Genomic DNA, 22059 nt, shown 5'->3' with positions numbered 1-22059 from the left:
GTTGTAGGACAGGCAGAGGGTCCCCTCCCCCAGTATAATAATGGTATGCTCTGTATTGTGTAGATGGGCAGTGGCTCCTCCCCCAGTATAATAATATATTAGCAGTATTACGTGCAGTCCTGGTTGTAGGACAGGCAGAGGGTCCCCTCCCCCAGTATAATAATGGTATGCTCTGTATTAGGTGTAGATGGGCAGTGGCTCCTCCCCCAGTATAATAATATATTAGCAGTATTAGGTGCAGTCCTGGTTGTAGGACAGGCAGAGGGTCCCTCCCCCCCCTGTATAATAATGGTATGCTCTGTATTAGGTGTAGATGGGCAGTGGCTCCTCCCCAGTATAATAATAGATTATCAGTATTACGTGCAGTCCTGGTTGTAGGACAGGCAGAGGGTCCCCCCCCCCCTGTATAATAATGGTATGGTCTGTATTATGTGTAGATGGGCAGTGGCTCCTCCCCCAGTATAATAATAGATTAGCAGTATTAGGTGCAGTCCTGGTTGTAGGATAGGCAGAGGGTCCCCTCCCCCCCCCCCTGTATAATAATGGTATGCTCTGTATTAGGTGTAGATGGGCAGTGGCTCCTCTCCCAGTATAATAATAGATTATCAGTATTACGTGCAGTCCTGGTTGTAGGACAGGCAGAGGGTCCCTCCCCCCCCTGTATAATAATGGTATGGTCTGTATTATGTGTAGATGGGCAGTGGCTCCTCCCCCAGTATAATAATAGATTAGCAGTATTACATGCAGTCCTGGTTGTAGGACAGGCAGAGGGACCCCCCCTGTATAATAATGGTATGGTCTGTATTATGTGTAGATGGGCAGTGGCTCCTCCCCCAGTATAATAATATATTAGCAGTATTAGGTGCAGTCCTGGTTGTAGGACAGGCAGAGGGTCCCCTCCCCCCTGTATAATAATGGTATGCTCTGTATTAGGTGTAGATGGGCAGTGGCTCCTCCCTCAGTATAATACCGGAAAATTGTATACTTACCTTCGGTAATTTTCCTTTCCTGGATTAGAAGATGGCGGCATACAGATGGGTTAGGCCACGCCCCCTGACCCCGATAGGACAGCACACATAATAAATTCAAAGAACCCGCCCCCTCCAGCCATTCTCTTGAAAATCAGTCCTCGAATGGACCAGAGGGTGGGATTCGTATGCCGCCATCTTCTAATCCAGGAAAGGAAAATTACCGAAGGTAAGTATACAATTTTCCGGTTTCCTGGATAGAGATGGCGGCATACAGATGGGATATACAAAATCAAACAAAAGAGGGAGGGAAAATGCATAAACATAATTTATTTATCCACTGCAGATAATACAGCTTCACCAAAATTCAGAGAGGTAAGACATGCAGGGTTAACATGGTAATGTTTCAGAAAAGTATGAGAGGAGGACCAGCTGGCTGCTCTACAAATTGTTTCAACTGAGACTTTTGCGAAAGATGCCCAAGAGGCTGCCATCCCTCTTGTGGAATGTGCATGTATTTCTCTAGGCACTTGCAATCCTTTAGCCTTGTAACTCATTTGAATTATCTTAACCAGCCAACTCGCTATTGTTCTAGCTGTTACGGCTTCACCTTTCCTAGCCCCTTGAATATTTACGAATAGATGATCAGAATTTCTGAATGACTGAGTAATGTCCAAATAGGTCTTAATGCTCCTTCCTACATCTAATGGATGATCTTCCTGGCCTAAACGAAATGTTGGCAAGGTAAGTTCTTGATTAATATGAAACGATGAAGACACTTTGGGTATATGCTGAACCACTGGTCTAATGACTACCCTATCTGGGAAAAATTGAAGCAGATTTTCCGTGCACCCAAGGGCTTGCAAATCAGATACTCTCTTTGCTGATGAAATAGCAACCAAGAACACTGTTTTCAGGGTAGTATTCCATAAAGATGCTGATTCTACTGGATGAAAGGGTGGATTTGATAGAACTTCCAAAATTACACAAAGATCCCACTGGGGGAAGAAAGGCTTCCTTGGAGGCCTTAGTTTGTGAACAGCTTGTACAAATTGAATGACCATAGGATTCAGGGCCCATCTTATACTAGTCAATGCAGAGAGAGCCGAAATTTGCACTTTGATTGCTGACAAGCTCAGGTTTTTATCCACACCGGATTGAAGGAAACCCAGGATATCTTGCACTCTCGATGTTAAGATGTCGAAGCTATTAGCTGCTGCAAAGTTAGCAAATCTATCCCATATCCTATGGTATGTGGCATTTGTTGATTTTTTTCTGGCCAGCAGCAAAGTAGCCGTCACTTCTTCTGAACAACCTAAAGTTAAGTACTTCCGCCTCTCAACCTCCAGGCCGTCAAATTGAGGCTGCTGACATTGGGGTACAATTGCTCTCCCTGTGTCAGAAGATCCGGAATCTGAGGCAGCTTGATTGGTTGTTCCACACTCATCTCCATTAACATTGGAAACCATGGTCTCCTGGGCCAGTTTGGAACAATAAGGATGATCATGGTTGACTCTAAGGTCAGCCTCTGAAGAAACCTCATTATTAAAGGGAATGGAGGAAATGCGTATCCCAGGCTGAAATCCCAAGGTAATGTCAGACAGTCCACTCCTGTTGATGTTGGATTGTGATAACGGGAGAAGTAGAGTGGTAACTTCCTGTTCTCTGGAGAGGCAAACATGTCTATCTGAGGAAGGCCCCACTTCTGCACGATCAACTGGAATACTTGACTGTTCAATTCCCATTCGTGAGGATTCACGAATTGCCTGCTGAGATGATCTGCCAGACAATTCTGGGGTCCCGGCAGATATACTGCCGTGAGAGTCGACAAATTTTTCTGCGCCCAAGTCATTATATGGCTTACTTCCTGAAACAAAGACTGGCTTCTTGTTCCCCCCTGCCTCCTGATGTAGGCTACTGCCGTCGTGTTGTCTATTTGAAGAAGCACATGTTTCCCTATGATCAGATGCTGAAAAGCCTTTAAAGCTAAGTATGCCGCCCTCAGTTCTATTATGTTCGAGGGAACTCCAGACTGCATCGTCTTCCATCTGTTCTGTACTTGCATACCTTCGCAATGGGCTCCCCATCCGACTAGACTGGCGTCTGTAGTCACTATGACTGGACTGTCCTGTAAGAGTTGGTAGCCATTCGTCAAGTGAGCTTCCTGAGTCCACCAGATCAACGAGTTTCTGACCTTTAATGGTAACACCATCTTCTGGGACATGAACTTCTTGTTCCATTTGCTTAGAAAGAAGATTTGAAATTCTCTTAGGTTCCAGTGTGCCCATTTCACCATGGGAATTGTGGATGAGAGAGTTCCCAGAAGACTGAGGCATCTCCTCGCTGACCGGCATCTCTGAGATAGTACTGATCTGATCTTCTCTCGGATTGATATCACCTTCTGAGTTGGAAGGCAGACTTTGTTTTGACTGGTTATGAACCTTGCTCCCAGAAATATTAGATCTTGAGAGGGTGACAACTGACTTTTCTGTAGATTTACAATCCAACCTAACGACTGAAGTTGTGACAATAGTGTTTGCTGGTGCTGGAGAAGAAGGGAACGATCTTGGTTGACTAAAAGAATATCGTCCAGATAATGGAATATTCTTATACCCTTCTGCCTCAAGAATGCTATTACTGGAACCAGTATTTTTGTGAAAGTTCTTGGGGCTGTCGACAGGCCGAAAGGCAGACTTTGAAACTGCCAGTGCTGATTGTTTACTGAAAACCTCAGGTATTTTTGAAAACTTTGACGTATTGGAATGTGAAGGTAAGCGTCTGCGAGATCGATTGTCGACATCCAATCGAACTTCCTTACGACCTTTATAATAGTTTGTAGGGATTCCATTTTGAAGTGACGAATCTTTATATACTTGTTGAGAAACTTCAGGTCTAGTATTGGACGCCAACCTCCCGAATTTTTGGGAACCAAGAAGAGTGGAGAATAAATTCCCCTGAATTCTTCTTTTCGTGGAACTTTGACTATTGCATTGGCTTTGACCAAGAAGTTCACATAGTCTAACAATGTCTGACGCTTCTGAAGGTTGCGCACTAACTTTGTCTCTACAAACCTCTTTCTGGGTGGAGTATGCTTGAATTTCCAGGAGTGACCTTTCGTTAAGGTTTTCACTACCCAATCGTCCTTTATCGTCTCCACCCAAACATCCAGGAAAGAACGCAGTCTTGCTCCCACCTGGTTCGTCTGGGTGGTCGCACCTTCAGAATGTCTTTGGGCCTTGGCTAGCTCCAGGGTTAGTCTTGTTTTTCCCTGACTTAAGAAAGGACGACTGAGTACCCCTCCAGTTTCTGTTAAATGGTTTTCCGGGCTTATAGGACCGTGCCTGCTGGTATCTCCCCGAAGACTGCTTCCTATTTGGCTGCTGACGAAAAGTCTTTGACTTCCTGTCCTGTGGCAATAATCCGGATTTTCCACCGGTTACTTTGGCTATCGCCCCGTCCATTTCTGTACCAAATAGGTGCTCACCGTCAAACGGTATTTTGCACCAATTGTTTCTGGAAGATTGGTCCGCAGACCAAGGTTTTAGCCATAGTGCCCTCCTAGCTGTTACATTAAGCAACATTGCTCTAGCTGAAGATCTTATGGTATCGATAGCCGCTTCTCCTACGAAGTCACCCGCCAGCTTCAATTCGTCTAAGGCTTTTATAATTTCTTGCCTGTCAGTGCCAGAATTGAGGGCTATCTCAATATTTTCAACCCAGACCTTAATTGCCTTCGCCAAAGAGGTTAAGGCTACTGCTGGCTTACATGCCGCCCCAGCCGCAAGAAAAGCCTTCTTAAGGTCAGTATCTACCTTCCTATCTAATGGATTGCTAAAAGACACAGCATCGTCCATCGGCAGAGTAACATGACGCGCCAGCCTCATGATGGATGCGTCCACCACCGGTGCACAATCCATTACCTTTGCATCTTCATTACTAAATGGGTAAAGTTTCATAAACCTGTTAGATAAGGAAGGTTTTTGTTCCACCTTGTTCCACTCTTTAATAAATATGTCTTTAATAACTTTCATCATTGGGAAATTATTCGGCTGTCTGTTTAAATGTGGGTAATATTTATCCGGCTCTTGTTCCGCTTCCTTATCCTCTTCCCAGCCAATTGCAGACTTAATAGCTGAAACAAAGGCTGGAATTAAAGCAAAGTCAAAACCTACTGGAGGTAGGCCTGAAGTGGAAGCGGCCTCATCTGTCTGAGCTTGAGGAACAGACGTAACCTGCTGAGATACTGCCATCTTGTCAAAAGTTTCTTGAACTGCCTGCTGGATTAGAGACATTACTTGCTGGTTATCAGCATCTTTGTCCCTTCCTAACTCAGCAAAACATGCCTCACACACCATTTTGTCAGGAAGAGCTGGCTGGGCACAGGACCAACACAGGGATTTAGCGGGCTGGGAGTATCTTTGATCCTCCATAGGTATTGGAATTGGGGATCTTTGCCTTCTATGTGGGCTATGAGATCTCCTTGAGTAATGTCTATGGTAGCCAAAGTCTGGAGAGTATCTCCTATTAGGGGACCTTCTCCTAGAATCATATCTTTGTCTAGGCGATCTGCTCCTTCTACTGTAGTATCTTCCTGGAGACCGTCTCCTAGAGGGAGAACGTCTCCTAGATGGAGAGCGTCTTTTGGATGGAGAATATCTCCTAGATGGAGAGCGCCTCCTGGATGTACGCCTTTCCTGTGATCGTTTATCATCCTTCTTGGACTTTTCCCTCCTTTCAGGGGACTTTCTTCTAGATGAGCTTGCATCATAAGAAGATCGATTTCTCCCAGGTCTTGAGGATGACCGAGATTGCGCCCCTCTTAAGGACTGGTGACGTTTAGACACCTCTTGTCCACTCTCTCCCTCATGCGGACTGTGGAGACATAGAAAAAAGATATGTTCCACTAAAAATCCGACAAATATAAGGGGAGATAGCACTCTTTTTTTTTTTTTTTTTAAAAACCATTAAACCCCTGTGGCATTAAAATATATCAAATAACACCCACGTGAGAAAAGAAAAGAGTGACATTCAGTCACTCAGTACCTCTCCTGGGGATTAGAAGGACCTTCTCTGTGTACATCCATCCTATAATCACATTGACATGTCATTAGATAGGAATAAATTCATATTACCTGGTCAGCTGCGTGAAGGATAGCTGCCTTGCGTACCTGGATCCAATGCTGAAGACCGAACTGGATAATATGCCTAATGAGGCGAAACAGATGCTGCAGCCAGAGCGGTACCGCAGCATGCAGGATCAGCTGCCACCCGCTCTGGCGTTCTGCGCGCTGAGATCAGTTTAAATCCTCTTCCGGGATCCCTGCGAGTCAGGTGACCCCTTCTGGCCAATCGGTGCCAGTCTCAGCAAATCTCGCGAGACTTTGGCTGCACTTCCATACTAAGAGCCGGCTCACTGTAGAAGCAGTGCCGGCTACCACCAGGGACACTCATGCGGCTCAGAGGGCTCTCGCCTCCGCATATCTAAGCCCCATTTAGAGGCCGCAATGCACCGCACGGACGGGAGAGGCTGAACCCGTCCGAAGAACGCCAAAAAAAAGAAAACAAAAGGTAAAAACGGCGCTTTATAAAAAAGAAAAATATGTGAAAAACAAGTGTGCTGTCCATTCGAGGACAGATAAAAAAGAATGGCTGGAGGGGGCGGGTTCTTTGAATTTATTATGTGTGCTGTCCTATCGGGGTCAGGGGGCGTGGCCTAACCCATCTGTATGCCGCCATCTCTATCCAGGAAAATATATTAGCAGTATTGCGTGCAGTCCTGGTTGTAGGACAGGCAGAGGGTCCCTCCCCCAGTATAATAATGGTATGCTCTGTATTAGGTGTAGATGGGCAGTGGCTCCTCCCTCAGTATAATAATATATTAGCAGTATTGCGTGCAGTCCTGGTTGTAGGACAGGCAGAGGGTCCCTCCCCCAGTATAATAATGGTATGCTCTGTATTAGGTGTAGATGGGCAGTGGCTCCTCCCTCAGTATAATAATATATTAGCAGTATTGCGTGCAGTCCTGGTTGTAGGACAGGCAGAGGGTCCCCTCCCCCAGTATAATAATGGTATGCTCTGTATTAGGTGTAGATGGGCAGTGGCTCCTCCCCCAGTATAATAATAGATTATCAGTATTACGTGCAGTCCTGGTTGTAGGACAGGCAGAGGGTCCCCTCGTCCATCTTTTGCTTTTCCGGGTGTACCGGCTCCGCCACATCCGCAGTAAACAAATGTCAGCTGAGACCGGAGCTCCGCCCCTTCCTCATCCAGCCAACCAGCGCCTCCGCTCCTTGCCTCCAGCCTGATGGTCGCCAGAGAAGTCTGTGGACGGCGATCCGCCCCGCCCACTTCACTTTTGGAAAGTGCTGTGATTGGCGGAGACGCAGCACGGCCGGACGTGATTGGCAGACACAGCCACGCTGTCACCTCAGGCGCCATGTTGGTGGAGGAATGACTAAAAAGAGTTGCTTTATTCTCCACCTCTAATATGGTGGCGCATGTGACACGTGACCTGCCTCCCTCCTCCTGTTGTTCATAGTCATACTAGCACCAAACTGTCCCTTGTTCGAAGGGACAGTCCTTTTTTGACAAGCAAATCCTCCTGCCTTCTTTCTTCTCCATTAGTTTCCCTTTCAGGACTCAGGTACAGGTCCATGAAAACGTATGAATATAATGTATGGTTGAAGTCTTTAAAGAAGACCTGAGCCCAGCACTTCCTCTCTGCTCAAGATAAGCAACAGCATAATAACCTTTAGTGACTAGAGATGAAAAGATAAAAAAATGTATACATACCTGGGGCTTCCTCCAGCCCCATCCGCCTGGATTGCTCCCGCGCCGCCGTCCTCCAGTGCCCACAACTATGAGAACTGGGCCCGCACTGCCGTCAGTCGAAGCCAGTCTGAGTAGGAGAAGTGCGCTGTTTGCATATCTCTCCAGCAGCCGCTGCAGAGATACGCTGCTGGAGAGATAGGTAGAGGACGCACTTCTGCGTAGGCTGGCTCCGATAGGACCCGATTCTCGTAACTGCGGGAAGCGGAGGATGCCGGCGCGGGAGCAATCCAGGCGGATGGGGCTGGAGGAAGCCCCATGTATGTATAATTTTTTTTTATTGAAGTCATCTCTGGTTCCCTTTAAAGAAAAACATGTATTTGTTACGACTGATACAAATCCTGCAATAAATCTACAGTGTGTCTACTTCCTGCTTTCATGGAAGCAGACATATTGTTAACAGCCTGTGTTTACCAATTAGCTCTCTGCTGTGGCAGTTAGCTGATAAAGCTGAGGGATCAAATTACAACTTATGCTTAGTCACAATTTGTTACTGTATTTTCCAATTCTGTATTTTGAATATTGGGTGCAGGGCTGGGCTGAGGCAGAGGCTGGAGAGGCTCCAGCCTCAGGGCGCAGTGTAGGAGGGGGCGCACAATTCATTCAGCTGTCATTCCCAATTGTGTTTGAAGCACAAAGAAATAAGAAAAGGGCATACATAGCAGTGACTGCAAGCCAGATAACTAGAGATTAAGGTGTTGGGGATGTTGGGGGCCCTGGGACGCCTCTTAGTCTAATAGCAATTAGTGTGTGACGGCTGGGATGGGAGGGGCGCACTTTGCTGTCTCAGCCTTGGGTGCTGAAGGACCTTGTCCCGGCTCTAAATGGGTGTACACCATTGTCTGTATTTTTTTGTACCCCATGTTTGTTTCCTACTTTGTACAGTGTCACGGAATATGTTGGTGCTTTATAAATCAACAATAATAATAATTTCCTTATAAGGGCCAATTAGCCTTAAAGGATACCCGAGGTGACATGTGACATGATGAGATAGACATGTATGTACAGTGCCTAGCACACAAATAACTATGCTGTGTTCCTTTTTTTCTTTCTCTGCCTGGAAGAGGAAAACATCAGGTATGTAAGTGGCAGTTCCTGTCAGGACTGGATGAGACTACAGTGTGACTCTCACTGAAAAGAAGTGACAACTATAAAACACTTTCCTAGCAGAAAATGGTTTCTGAGAGCACGAAAGAGATAAAAAGGGTCATTAGTTCATAGATTTTAGCTCTGGCATACTTCTATGAATGTGTCATTGAGCAAAAACAATAAACAGTAAAACAAAACTTAAAAAGTAAATTTAAATATAAAGTAAAACTGTGGGATATCTTAAAAAGTCACTTTTAGGAGAAGAAGGATAGATACAATTGTCTATTTCATTCGTTTATTTTCACCTCGGGTATCCTTTAACCACTTGAGGACTGCGGTGTTAAGCCCCTCTAGTGACCAGGCCATTTTTACTTAATTGGCCCACTGCAGCTTTAAGGCAAAGCTGCAGGGCTGCAAAACACAGCACACAAGTGATTCCCCCCTCCTTTTCCCTCCACCAACAGAGCTCTATGTTGGTGGGGTCTGATCGCCCCCACATTGTTTATTTTTTTTTTAATCAATATTTATATACAAGATTTTTAAATTAATTTAACTTTTTTGTTGTTTCCCCCCATGCCCCTCCCTCCCCCAGCCAACCAATCACGCCATCGGCTCTCATAGGCTTCAGGCTATGAGAGCCAATCACTCTCCAGTGTCCCAGGGGGATGTCCCCAGTATAGCGCTGCCGCAGATCGCAGCGCTGTACAAAGTAATTAGACGGCCTAACAGTCTATGTCTCCCGAATCGCCGCTCAGAGACTGAAGGCGGGGTGGAGTTCCACCCCCCAAGCAGGAGATGCGCGCGATCTCCTGCTAGCCCCATAGAAGACGGTTCACGCCAATGGGCGTGGAGCGGTCCTGGGGCTGCCGCACTGCTCACGCCAATTGGCGTGGAGCAGTCGGCAACAGGTTAAATAGGAAAAATTCCTTCCTGACTCCAGATTAGAGATGGCGAACTTATTGTTCGCGATCGAACCCGAACTTTATGCGAGTTCGAACTGCCCCCTATACTACATCATTGGGCTAAACTCTGACCCTCTTCATCACAGTCAGCAGACACAGTCAGCAGTGTCAGCCATGTTCTCACTCTGTGTGCTGCGTTGTTAGTGAGAGAAGGGAGAGAGGCTGCTGCAGAGATTAGAGAATGCTTAGTTAGGGTGTTGTTAGGCTTGTTGGCAAGCAGGGAGTACGCGGCTGTGCAGAGGACCTAGTTGTGACACCTCCACGGCTTGCAGGCAGGCCTGCTGCCACCTCCTCTCCTTCTCCTCCTGCTACATCCTCTTCGCTGTTGTCCTCCTATTCCTCCTTGGCTGAGTGGCAGCGCTACTCTACTGGTGCTGCGATCTCCTCTCCAGCTACACACCCCCCGATCCCCAGGGCTTATGCTGCATGCCAGGTATGACGGTGTCACGCCATCTTGTACATGTCTTGCCTCAAAGCCGAGAGTCACACTGGAGCAGCTCTCCTGGCTGCTCTGAACAAACAGGTGGATCAGTGGCTGGCCCTGCACCAACTGGAGATCGGCAACGTGGTGTGTGACAACGGCAGCAATCTCATTTCGGCTTTGAGTTTGGGAAAGTTGACACATGTACCCTGCATGGCACATGTGCTGAATCTAATAAAAAAACAGAACAGACAAACACTTATATCACGCTTTTCTCTTGGCGGACTCAAAGCGCTAGAGCTGCAGCCACTAGGACGCGCTCTATAGGCAGTAGCAGTGTTAGGGAGACTTGCCTAAGGTCTCCTGCTGAATAGGTGCTGGATTACTGATCAGGCAGAGCCGAGATTTGTGTCTAAGTACCCAGAATGTCACAGACCGCAAGGCCGGTCTGCGGATGAGGTCAATCGATCAGCGTCAGAAATCCTCTCACACGGTCATTTTGCTCATCACGAAGGGTAACCCGACTTCGCAATTTGATGAACTGACTCGCGGAGGGAGTGTTCAGACGCCAAAGGACTCACCTCACACATACAATTCAAAGATCTGCCACCAAGCGGGTTACACAGCCCGCTACTGTAATTATGCCAATACTTTGAGAACTCTGTTAACCCTTTGCGGTATGCAGGAACCTGGGTCAGATCTGACTATCTGAGCTGGATTCACGCATACGGGTTATAAATGTACACTTCTATTAACCACGGGGTAGCGGTTTCAGAAGAATGGGTACGATTGTGTACGTTCAGCAACAGGTCATAACCGCTAAACGATTTTTAAAACGTTTAATAATAAAGACGCATTACATACAGTTATATACACCAATTAACATATATCACAAAGCTTAAAAATAAAGGGGTAAAATTAGAAAGTTCTTACTTAGTTATGGCTGCAGTCCATTTGGAGAATGAAGAAACAGAGTCCAGTTTAAAAGTAGGCATTAATGTTAACAGTCCTTGAACACAGCATGCGTCGGTTCTTCTTGAACGCATGCCTGGTCTTTCCTGGTCGATGGAATTTGGAGAACTGGGCGGGTTTGGTCCCGCCCCACTTTTATAGGACCTGAGTTTTGGGCTGTCACTACCTGGAAAGTAGGTGTGTTTAAGGCAGGGTTATCTCCTGGTAGCAAGGTTGCCACCCCCAGACTCAGAGCAAGAAAATGTACCAATTATTAATAATCTGTGTGACTCCGCCCCAGATTGGCTCATCGCAAATCCGAGACTATATTCATAAGCGACCTGCGACCCTGTATCAAATGAGGCTACACATGCCTATTCTATCGCATTCGCTCTACGCAGGCTGGATAAAGCCGTTTCTCTACTGATTCCTTACAGTTAGAAAATTGTAATTCAGGTGAATGATACAACTGCTTTATGGGTATCCGAAAATGTAATTTTTGCCTTTCTGTGCCAAACCTATTTTGAATTATTAATAAATTAAAGTTTCCTTTGTTTGAGTCTATGAGTTTGGAGGGAATCTCTTATCTTACCGGTTGGATCTAGTTCCTTTGGGGAATGAGCTGTGCACCAAATGGCTCTGCCTAGGAGGTCGGTCACGTGTGAAATTCTTTTCTGACCTGACACAGGATGTGGGTGAGGGGCTTTTGCTTTCAGTGGAAGAGAGCAAAAGGAAAGGTATTTGTTTTATTCTACACAGGACTGACAGTAATGGGCTGGACCATTACGCAAGTCGTTGGCGATTGCGCACGACTTTCCGTAATGTTCGCCACACCCAGGCTTACAGGAGGTCCTGAAGCAGTCCAGGAAGGTGTGTGGGCATTTCAAGAGATCCTACATGGCCATGGCACGCTTGGCCGATATTCAGAAGAGAAACAACTTGCCGGTGAGGCGCTTGATTTGCTATAGCCTGACTCGCTGGAATTCAACGCTCCTGATGTTTGACCGCCTGCTACAACAGGAGAAAGCCGTCAACCAGTATCTGTACAACTACAGTGAAAGGTCATGCTCTGGGGAGCTGGGGTTGTTCTGGCCGAAGTACTGGACACTCATGCGAAATGCCTGCATGCTCATGCTGAGGAGGTGACAAACATGGTGAGTTGCAGTGAAGGCACCATCAGCGACTTAATCCCATATGCTTTCTTCCTGGAGCGTGCCATGCGTAGAGTGGTGGATCAAGCTGTGGAGGAGCATGAAGAGGAACAGGAGAAAGAGTTGTGGGAACAATCATGAGCAGAACCAGATGTTTCCTCAACACCTGCGGCAGCACAGAGGAGGGGGGAAGAGGAGTCAGATGAGGAAGGTGTTTTTTTTAGAAGGAGGCGGAAGAACAACCGCAGCAGGCGTCGTAGGGGGCTTGTGCTGCTCAACTTTCCTGTGCTATTGTTCATGGCTGGGGGGAGGAGGAGAACTTACCTGACATCACTGAGGAAGAGCAAGAGGAGATGGATAGTATGTCAGCATCCAAATTTGTGCAGATGGCATCTTTCATGCTGTCCAGCCTGTTGAGGGACCCCCATATAAAAAAACTCACGGGGAATGACCTGTACTGGGTGGCAACACTACTAGACCCTCGGTATAAGCACAAAGTGGCGGAGATGTTACCAAATCACCAGAAGGCAGAAAGGATGCAGCACTTGCACCACAAGTTGGCAAGTATGCTTTACAGTGCGTGTTTAAGGGTGATGTCACAGCACAACGGAATAAAGGTGCCACTGCCAGTAATCTTCCTCCTCCTACCATGTCCAAGGACAGGACGCTCTAGCGATCTTATGGTGATGTTGGACATGCGGACATTCTTTAGTCCAATGCCTTAGCCCTTCTGGATTTACCCTCCACCAACGCCTTAACGGGCAGGTAGCCGACTACCTGGCCTTAACTGCGGATGTAGACAACAGCGATGAACCCCTGGACTACTGGGTGTGCAAGCTTGACCTGTGGCCAGAGCTGTCACAATTTGCCATTCAACTTCTGGCTTGCCCTGCCTCAAGCGTCCTGTCAAAAAGGACCTTCAGCACAGCTGGAGGCATTGTCACTGAGAAGAGAAGTTGCCTAAGTCAAAAAAGTGTTTAGTACCTCACCTTTATCACAAGGAATGAGGCATGGATCCCGGAGGGCTACTGCCCACCCGAAGTCTAAGTCAGTCCCCGCACACAGCATCTCTGCCTGCACGCCATGTGACTGCCTGCCTCAAGATTAGGTCGGTCCCCACACAGCATCTCTGCCTGCAGGCCGCTTGACTGCCTTCTTCGCCACCACCAACAGGGTCCAGGACTCCAGGTGGATTCCTGAATTTTTAAGGTCGCTGCTAGCAGCGGCCGCTAACGAAAACAATACTATTTTTTTCTGGTGTGTGTACATGCCTGCCTAATTTTTCTGGCTGCACTGCGGCTGCAACAATAAAACAAAAGGCATGTACGTGTCAATTTCCCTTCGTGATCGTTACCTTGCCGCAGTGAAGGGGCTTGCGTATCACAATGAAGCAATGCTCGCCGGCTATATGAATGTGTTGTGGGGCACACCCAAGATAATAAGGTTGTTGCTTCATTGTGGACAGACCAAATTTGATCATCTGGACAATCACTGTTGTTCTGTCATTGAGCTACCTCAGCCCGCCGACCATATGGGCTTGAAAACTGCTATCGCCTGCACTCTCGCCATGGTGCGCACCAGTCCAGCACGGCCATCACTACACAAACAGCTGTGTGCGGTGCGTTACACAATGAGTTTGGTCTGTCAGTGTGAAGCAGTACACTAATTACACTCCCTGATTGATGTATACACATGCAAGATGTTTTAAAGCACTTTAGGCCTCCAATTTAGCACTGCAATGTGATTTCTGTACTTAAAACGCTGCTGTGCGTCAAATCCTGATTTTTCACCAGGACTTTTGGCGTGTATTCCACTCCGCCATGCCCCCCTCCAGGTGTTAGACCCTTTGAAACATCTTTTCCATCACTTTTGTGGCCAGAATTAATGTTTGAAGTTTTGAAAGTTCGCCTGCCCATTGAAGTCTATTGCGGTTTGCAAAGTTTGCGCAAACGCGAACTTTTTCGGAAGTTCGCGTTTGAGGTTCGCAAACCTAAAATCGGAGGTTCAAGCCATCTCTACTCCAGATAGCAGTCAGATAAATCCCTGGATCAACTCTCCTGGGAATTACCTAATAATTAGCTGTGGGATGCCCTTCAATGCAAGGAAAGCATCTAAGCCCTCTTTAAATGCAGATATAGAATTTGCCATAATTACTTCCTGAGGTAAGATATTCCAGATTTTAACCACTCTCACTGTGAAGGACCCCTTTCTAAATAGATGGCAAATCTCCTGGGCCTCCCGTAAAAATATGACTAATTTGTCTGCTTTTCGGTCAGGAGGTAGGTTACTTACTTGCCAGGAGGTCCTCGAGAAAGCTGAGCTCTTGCCAAATTTTCTTTTCAAGTAACTCGAATTCTGCATTTCTTTTGCACAATTGTGTATAGGGGTTATACTAACCAGCGTACCTTTTTTGAAAATTGGGTCATGGGATCACCTTTGGAGGGTGGACTAATTTCCCAGATTTATGCTACCATCGTAGAACATAGTTCTTCGGGGATTGAAAAACTTAAGAATTTTTGGACTGAGGAGTTTCAGGTTTCCCTGGACCAGGAAGACTGGGGGGGAATGCTTTACTACTGTTACGAAGGGGAGTCTCTACTTTTCTTAAATAGAAACGAATGTTAAAATCTTTCATAAGGCCTATTTAACACCCTCTAGGCTCCACAAGGCTACTTCAACTCTCCCAACATTGTGTTTCAGGGGTTGTGGAGGGGTGGGCACATTCTCTCATATGTGGTGGTTGTGTCCATTAGTATCTTCTGTTTGGAACAAAGTCAACACGCTAATTACTAAAGTAACCTCTCTCTCAATAGGGTTGGATCCAGCAATCCTCATACTGGGTCATAAACCTCCTCATTTTACCCACCAGGCCCATAAATTAGTCCAACTCATTGTTAAGGGAGCTAAGAAGTCCTACTTGGCTGCCAACTGGAAGTCCCCTACCCTTCTAATTAGACCCCTTATTAATAAAATACATCAACTAATGATATATGAGAGAATTTGGCCATCTCTCTGGATAGAATGGACCAGTCTAAAAAAACTTGGGATCCCTGGATACAATACGCTGACAACGTAGGACTCCACTATATTATATATTTTAGCTAACATTGATATGTAGCTGGAGGATCCCTTTGTACCTTATGCTTGGCCCTCCTGTACATAGCAGACCCACATTTCCCACCCCCCATCAAAGCAATTAAGTGACCTTCAGTAATTTCTTGCCTTCCTCTTCTTCTATGACCCAAGCGATAACTAACCCCATTGTCTGTTGTTGACGGTTCTGATCTACATTTCACATTGGCATTTAATTGGTGGAACAGAAGGGGCAACGGCTGGGATTTTTCTACCTTAGGTTGCCGATCTGTCCACTATTATATAGCAATAATATTCTATATTAGGCAAACCATTTCTCTTAAATAAAGGCTTTATTATATTCTTTACTTAGATTACAACTGAACCTATGAGGAGGTGGTAACAATTTATAAGCTTTGCCCTTACTATATGGGGATAAACATGAGCTATTTTTTTGATAACTCGATGGCATTGTGGATTTTTTGAAAAAGGCTAGTGCAGTTGTTCTATGTTAGAATATGATTACTACATTTTGAGTATTATGTTACTTCTGTGCTTGTCCCAATTGGGGCTATTTCTTTTGCTACGTTTAATAAAACTGTTTGAAACTAAATAGATGGCAAAAACTTTTTTCTTCCATACGCAGATCATGTCCTCTTGTCCATAGTACAACCCTAGGGACAAAAAGCTAATCTGCCAAGCTTTTGTATTGCCCTTTGATGTATTTATACCCCTTAGCCTTTTTTTCTAAGCTAAATAAGCACAGTTTGTCTATCCTTTCTTGTTAAGTGAGTCCTTCTATCCCTCTGATTAATTTATGAAATGCTGCTGATAATTTGGTGGGGATAATTTAAAAGCCAACAACTGACCCCTGTGTGGACAAATCGAGCTTTGGGCCACAGCTATGACTGTAGAGGGAGCAGTGCCTGCAACTGCAGGAGTTCCCAGAGCTGTAGGGGGCCCAAATACTTACTACTTATCCCCCCGCTGCTGATACAGAAGTCCATACAAATCAGGTGGTGTGGTCACACTTGTTATGGGTGGGGGTGCATGATGGCCACACTTGTTATATGACCCCTGGCAGATGGGCCCCCAGGAGGGGTGTGAACATGGAGGCGGGGTTGTCCCATGATACGTTTTACTGCGAGGCCCCATGATTTGTTACATCCCTGATTCGGTAATCTCCAAGCCTTGTTAAAGTGGGATGGAAACCCTGATTGGGGCGGCTAGAGAGGAGGGTATAATCAGTTAAGCCGAGAAAGAATTCTTGATCATTAATAATCCGACTATGGCACACTTTTATCACCTTCCGAAAATCCACAAATCCACTAAGAACCCACCAGGACGACCGATTATAGCAGGAATCAATTCTCTCTCTTCACATTTATCAGAAGTGATAGATCTGCATCTACAGTAAAACCATATGTCTACAAATTACCATCCTTTCTAAGAGATTAGCCACAACTTCTCTCAGAACGCAAAGAAATCACCTGGCAACCTACCTATAGATGGCTAACACTCTATGCCAACTTAACCATGGGACTCCTGGAAAACATTTTAGGATTTCCTCACCTTCCTAATATATCGTGTATTATCGTCGATAAATAGACAATCTAATATTCCTGTGGGATGGCGATAGTGGATCCACCGACAACTTCGTACAATATATGAATGACAACAACTATCTGTTTAACAAACATTTCCTTTACATCAAACACCAATAGAGAAAAGATCAAATGTGTGTCCAAGGTTGATAGAGCACATGAGAACAGCACATAACTGGAATCCAGATTGCTTAATGTTTGCGGGCCTGGACTTTATGCCAGTACCCCATAGAGGGGGAGACAGAGAGTGTTTGCTCCTACGTAAGGAAACCTCCTGGATTATCAGATCTGATGCAATGGGCCCTATTGGGCTCAACGAAAATGTTGAGATGGCCTGTTTTTTGGACCCGTAGTCCAAATAGTTACATAGCTACATCGTGTCTTGACCCGTAGTGCAACTAGTTAAATAGTGACTTAGCGTTTTTTATGCATTCTGCATCTGATTTATGGTTGAGGCAAAGACTAAAGAATAAATTTAGCCTTTTAATCTATTTTAATTAATCCCTATTAAATGCTTACAACTATATGTACCCTAGTTTTTAGACCATAGACCACTCCAACCATAATCACTGACTGTCATGAATCCTTAGTATACTGCCTCTTTTAGGGGCCTACAGTAGGCTCTTATGTAAAAGTGCTCTGGTTTTAACTTAATTTTACTTGCTTGAACCTGTTAAATAAAGTGAGTGCAGTATAGTGCATGTGGGTGTCTCTGCAATAGCTGATCCCTTGAGGGACTATAGAGTCCAAAATTTGGATCTGGCTGCAGCAGAGAAACATATGTTTGTTTGTTTTGTGACACAAGGAGATTTTCTCCTTTTTAATAGAATATTTTAAAGTATACATTTTTGCCTCTTTTATAGAATGTTTTAATATATACATTTTTGCTGTAAAGATGTCATTATATTTAGCTTTTTATGATAATGCGTCCAAGTCTGAGTTCCATTCGTATGTTCTTTTCAAGCACATTATTTCACCTGATGAAGCGACGATAGGGTCGCAAAACGCGTTGTCCTGTGCAAGTATAAAAATAAATTGCTTTCCACTAATTTGACCTGTGAGACTTCTTATAAGGTAAGAACTCTATTTCTTACCACAGAAAATTTGTATCTGTTGCTTTATAGTTGTATACCCCATGGGCGCCTCCAATAGTGTCTTTTGTTAGAAATATTCACCCTACCTTAGTAGGGTATTCGCTACTATACGTTATAGAGCAAAATTCTTCTGGAGCAGCGATCAACAAGGCCGAGTGGAGACGGTTTTTCTCTACATGCATTGAATAGTGGTTGCCGTCAAAAGCAACCCACAATTGTGAGTATAATTTGACCTTATCTGAATCCATTTGCTGCTACGTTAATACACGATAGTGGACTCCCGTCGTCCTTGTGTTTTTTGTTTTTACTAGTTTAATGCCAACATCTGACCCCTGTGTGGACAAACGAGCTTTGGGCCACAGCTATGACTGTAGAGTGACAGAGTTCCCAGAGCTGTAGGGGGCCCAACTACTTATCCCCCCGCTGCTGATACAGAAGTCCATACAAATCAGGTGGTGTGGTCACACTTGTTATGGGTGGGGGTGCATGATGGCCACACTTGTTATATGACCCCTGGCAGATGGGCCCCCAGGAGGGGTGTGAACATGGAAAGGGGGTTGTCCCATGATAAGTTTTACTGGGAGGCCCCATGATTTTTTACATCCCTGATTCGGTAATCTCCAAGCCTTGTTAAAGTGGGATGGAACTCCATATTAACTGAAAAAAAAATCATCCAATAAGAAATGATTTATTTAGCTTACCTATCCTGTTTTTAGTGTTTACAGTCAGATTTAAGAGAATTGGGATATGAAAAAAAAAATCATATTTCTGCTGGTTTCCATCTTCACAGGTTCTTTGTGATGCCAAAAGTGGCATCATTTCTGCCTTTTTTTTAACCCAGTGTAACGTTTGCGGAATCGTTTTCGCGGTCAACGCACAAGATGCGCACTGACACAGTGAAAACCCTCCACAAGCGTATAATTGGGTGAACCCAGGCTAGGTGCAATGCACCAGTAGAGGGCAATTCCCACCGGCAGATGGCGCTGTGGAGTGCAAACGAGCACAACCTCTGCACAGCCAGATGGGAATTGTACAGATCTAAGACAATCCGGGGCTTAACAGCCCTTAAAGAGAAAGAGCACAGATACAGGATGAATGTGTGTTCACTAATCTAGTCGCAACCCTGCAACGGTGAACACACATCAGCAGAAACAAAAGCAAGAACGCGATCGCGAGAAAGGTGATCGCCAGAAGTGACACAAGACTGTTCAGAACAGAACTCAAGAGTAGCAAAGGCACAGCAAACGACAATGAGAAAACAACGAAAACAACAAACGCTAACTAAACGCGAACACCGCACTCATTTGCAACAGCGAACGCGTTTACAGCGCAATCTCTGCACGTTAAGCGCAACAGAGACAAGCACGCATAACTAACCACCGACAGACAAACACGAAACAGAGAACACGAGCGCTTGCTTAACGGTTACCTCACCGAGCCTACAGCAAGCGTTCGTATCAGACAAGACAGACAAACGGAAAACAGGAATAAGAGAGGAGAGATCCACTGCTCTTTCCGTCAGAGCGAGTGCGATCCGGGTTCAGGAACAGGCTAGGGAAGATCCACTGCTCTTTCCGCCAGAGCGAGTGCGATCCTTGTACAGGAACAGGAACACAGATCAGAAGGATCCACAGCCGCTACCGCCAGGGGCTAGTGCGATCCAAGCAAGATAGGCAGATGAGATAGCCGGTAGCAACCGCTGCTCCAGCTATACTCCAAGAAAGCAGATCAGAAGGATCCACAGCCACTACCGCTAGAGGCTAGTGCGATCCAAACACGACAGACAGATGAGGTAGCCGGTAGCAACCGCTGCTCCAGCTTACACTCCAAGAACATAGATCAGAAGGATCCACAGCCGCTACCGCTAGAGGCTAGTGCGATCCAAGCAAGATGAACAGAAGGGGCTACCAGTAGCAACCGCTGCTCTGGTTAGCACCCCCAGACAGACAGAACGATCTCCTGACGCCCACCGTTGGCGACAGGACAATCGCAGCAGAGAGGCAATACAGACAAAACAGATAACAATCTAACTGCACTAGGGAAACTGCCTAGTGCAGTCCCAAGCATTACTCTAAGATAACTTTGACAAGAAATAGCATGGCTGACACTCTAGGAGTGTTTCAACAAACCCTGAAGAGATGACCAGCAAAGGACTCTGGGAAAACATAGCTTTTTATACTGCCAGCCTACAAAGGAGGCAGCTAGGTGATTTGCATAACCAATGTATGCAAATCCATCAGCAGCAGAACAGGTCTGGAACTTGCAAAGAAAAGACAGGTCTCTCTTCCAGAGACCTGCAGCCCACAGACTAGAGGAATGGTCAAACAGCTGTCTGCCTATGCAGCCAGCTGAGCGGATCATTACACCCAGCTTAGTGTTAATTTACTGTTAAAAACACTAAACACTAAACATCACCTATATTAAAAGGCTTACATCACTGTGTAAACTCTTCAAATGGAGGGGGGCATTCAATTACCTTCTGGTCATAGTGTCCTTATCTTATCTGCAATAGGAAGTTTCTTTGCATTCTGAGATAAGCTTGATTGTAGCTAAAAAAAAAAAGAATTCCCACAATCATGTTGGCACTGCAAAATTCAGCATTGTTTAGCAAAGGCACACAGACCAGGTAAAAAAATAATTAAAAATTAGGAGACCTATAGGGACCTGTTTTAGAAAAAAAGGGGGTTTACATATATATTTAGGTCTCTATTTTTAGGAATTTTTTTATTTTTGGATTTTACGACCCCCTTAAAATGGTACCCTGAGCAGTAGTACTGGATAAGCATTTAAGCATACACACGCATAATTGGTTATGCCCCCTCACTTACCCCGCCCCTCACCTCTCTACCTGCCGTTTTTTACATTCCAAATTACAGTATATTACAGCAGCGACTCTGCCAAAATTAGTGCTGTGACCCCGCGGAACAGGAAGCCTGCGGACCCTCTCTGTGCATGTATGACAGCCTCCATATACTTCTCACTTTAGGTTCCCTTCAAAGTTTTAATTGGCAGTATTTATACTTATCTGGGGCGTCCTCCCAGTAGGACTGTGATTGAGGAAATAGAGTACATGGGGCTGGAAGAAGCCCCAGGTAAGTATAAATGCTGCCAAGTAACACGTCTCACAGGGCCGGCCTTTGCTATGAGCGACCTGTGCGGTCGCTCAGGGCGCCGTGCTCTCAAGGGCGCATGTGCCCTGTCGCCCCTCGCCGCCCCGCTGTCTCCCGGTGTCCTCTCAGTCTGTCTTTAGAGCAGGACTACAAGAAAATGGCCGCCGACGTCCACAAATGCAGACAAACGGCGGCCATTTTCTTGTAGCCTGCTCTAACTACAGATGGAGCAGGGAGAGAAGAGTGACGTCGGCGCTGGAGCTGGATGTCAGGTGAGTCAGTCTCTGCCCGGCCCGCTGCCACATAAAGGAGGGGGCATACTGGGGCAAGCTACCTACACTGGGGGCAAGCTACTTACACTGGGGGCATACTGGGGCAAGCTACCTACGCTGGGGGCAAGCTACCTACGCTGGGGGCATACAGGGGCAAGCTACCTATGCTGGGGGCATACTGGGGCAAGCTACCTACACTGGGGGCATACAGGGGCAAGCTACCTACGCTGGGGGCATACTGGGGCAAGCTACCTACGCTGGGGGCATACTGGGGCAAGCTACCTACGCTGGGGGCATACAGGGGCAAGCTACCTACGCTGAGGGCATACTGGGGCAAGCTACCTACGCTGGGGGCATACAGGGGCAAGCTACCTACGCTGGGGGCATACTGGGGCAAGCTACCTACGCTGGGGGCATACAGGGGCAAGCTACCTACGCTGGGGGCATACTGGGGCAAGCTGCCTACGCTGGGGGCATACTGGGGCAAGCTACCTACGCTGGCGGCATACTGGGGCAAGCTACCTACGCTGGGGGCAT

General features: G+C 46.1%; 2 protein-coding genes across 5 annotated transcripts in view; one reads left to right on the top strand and one right to left on the bottom strand.

Annotated features, from left to right (window-relative positions):
• Positions 1 to 7255, bottom strand: part of LOC137541112 (WD repeat domain phosphoinositide-interacting protein 1-like) — a 66896-nt gene extending 59641 nt beyond the window's left edge. Inside the window, exon 1 of one of the 4 annotated variants that reach the window (XR_011025083.1) lies at positions 6101 to 6265. Coding sequence is in view for 2 of the 4 variants with exons in the window: in XM_068262257.1 (XP_068118358.1) it covers positions 6101 to 6219 (119 nt within the window). In the remaining 2 variants the exon portion in view is untranslated. Of the gene's footprint in view, positions 1 to 360; positions 383 to 6100; positions 6266 to 7106 lie in introns of those variants that run through there. The other 3 variants (XM_068262258.1, XM_068262257.1, XM_068262260.1) reach the window with 3 other exon arrangements.
• Positions 6392 to 22059, top strand: part of LOC137541113 (cAMP-dependent protein kinase type I-alpha regulatory subunit-like) — a 132204-nt gene continuing 116536 nt past the window's right edge. The window contains exon 1 of the mRNA XM_068262262.1: positions 6392 to 6536. The gene's annotated coding sequence lies outside the window, so the exon portion shown is untranslated. The remainder of the gene's footprint in view (positions 6537 to 22059) is intronic.

This window comes from Hyperolius riggenbachi, chromosome 12, assembly GCF_040937935.1.
Source record: "Hyperolius riggenbachi isolate aHypRig1 chromosome 12, aHypRig1.pri, whole genome shotgun sequence".
NCBI lineage: Eukaryota > Metazoa > Chordata > Amphibia > Anura > Hyperoliidae > Hyperolius > Hyperolius riggenbachi.
Note: the sequence above shows the minus strand (reverse complement) of the source record. Positions and strands in the feature narration are given on the sequence as shown.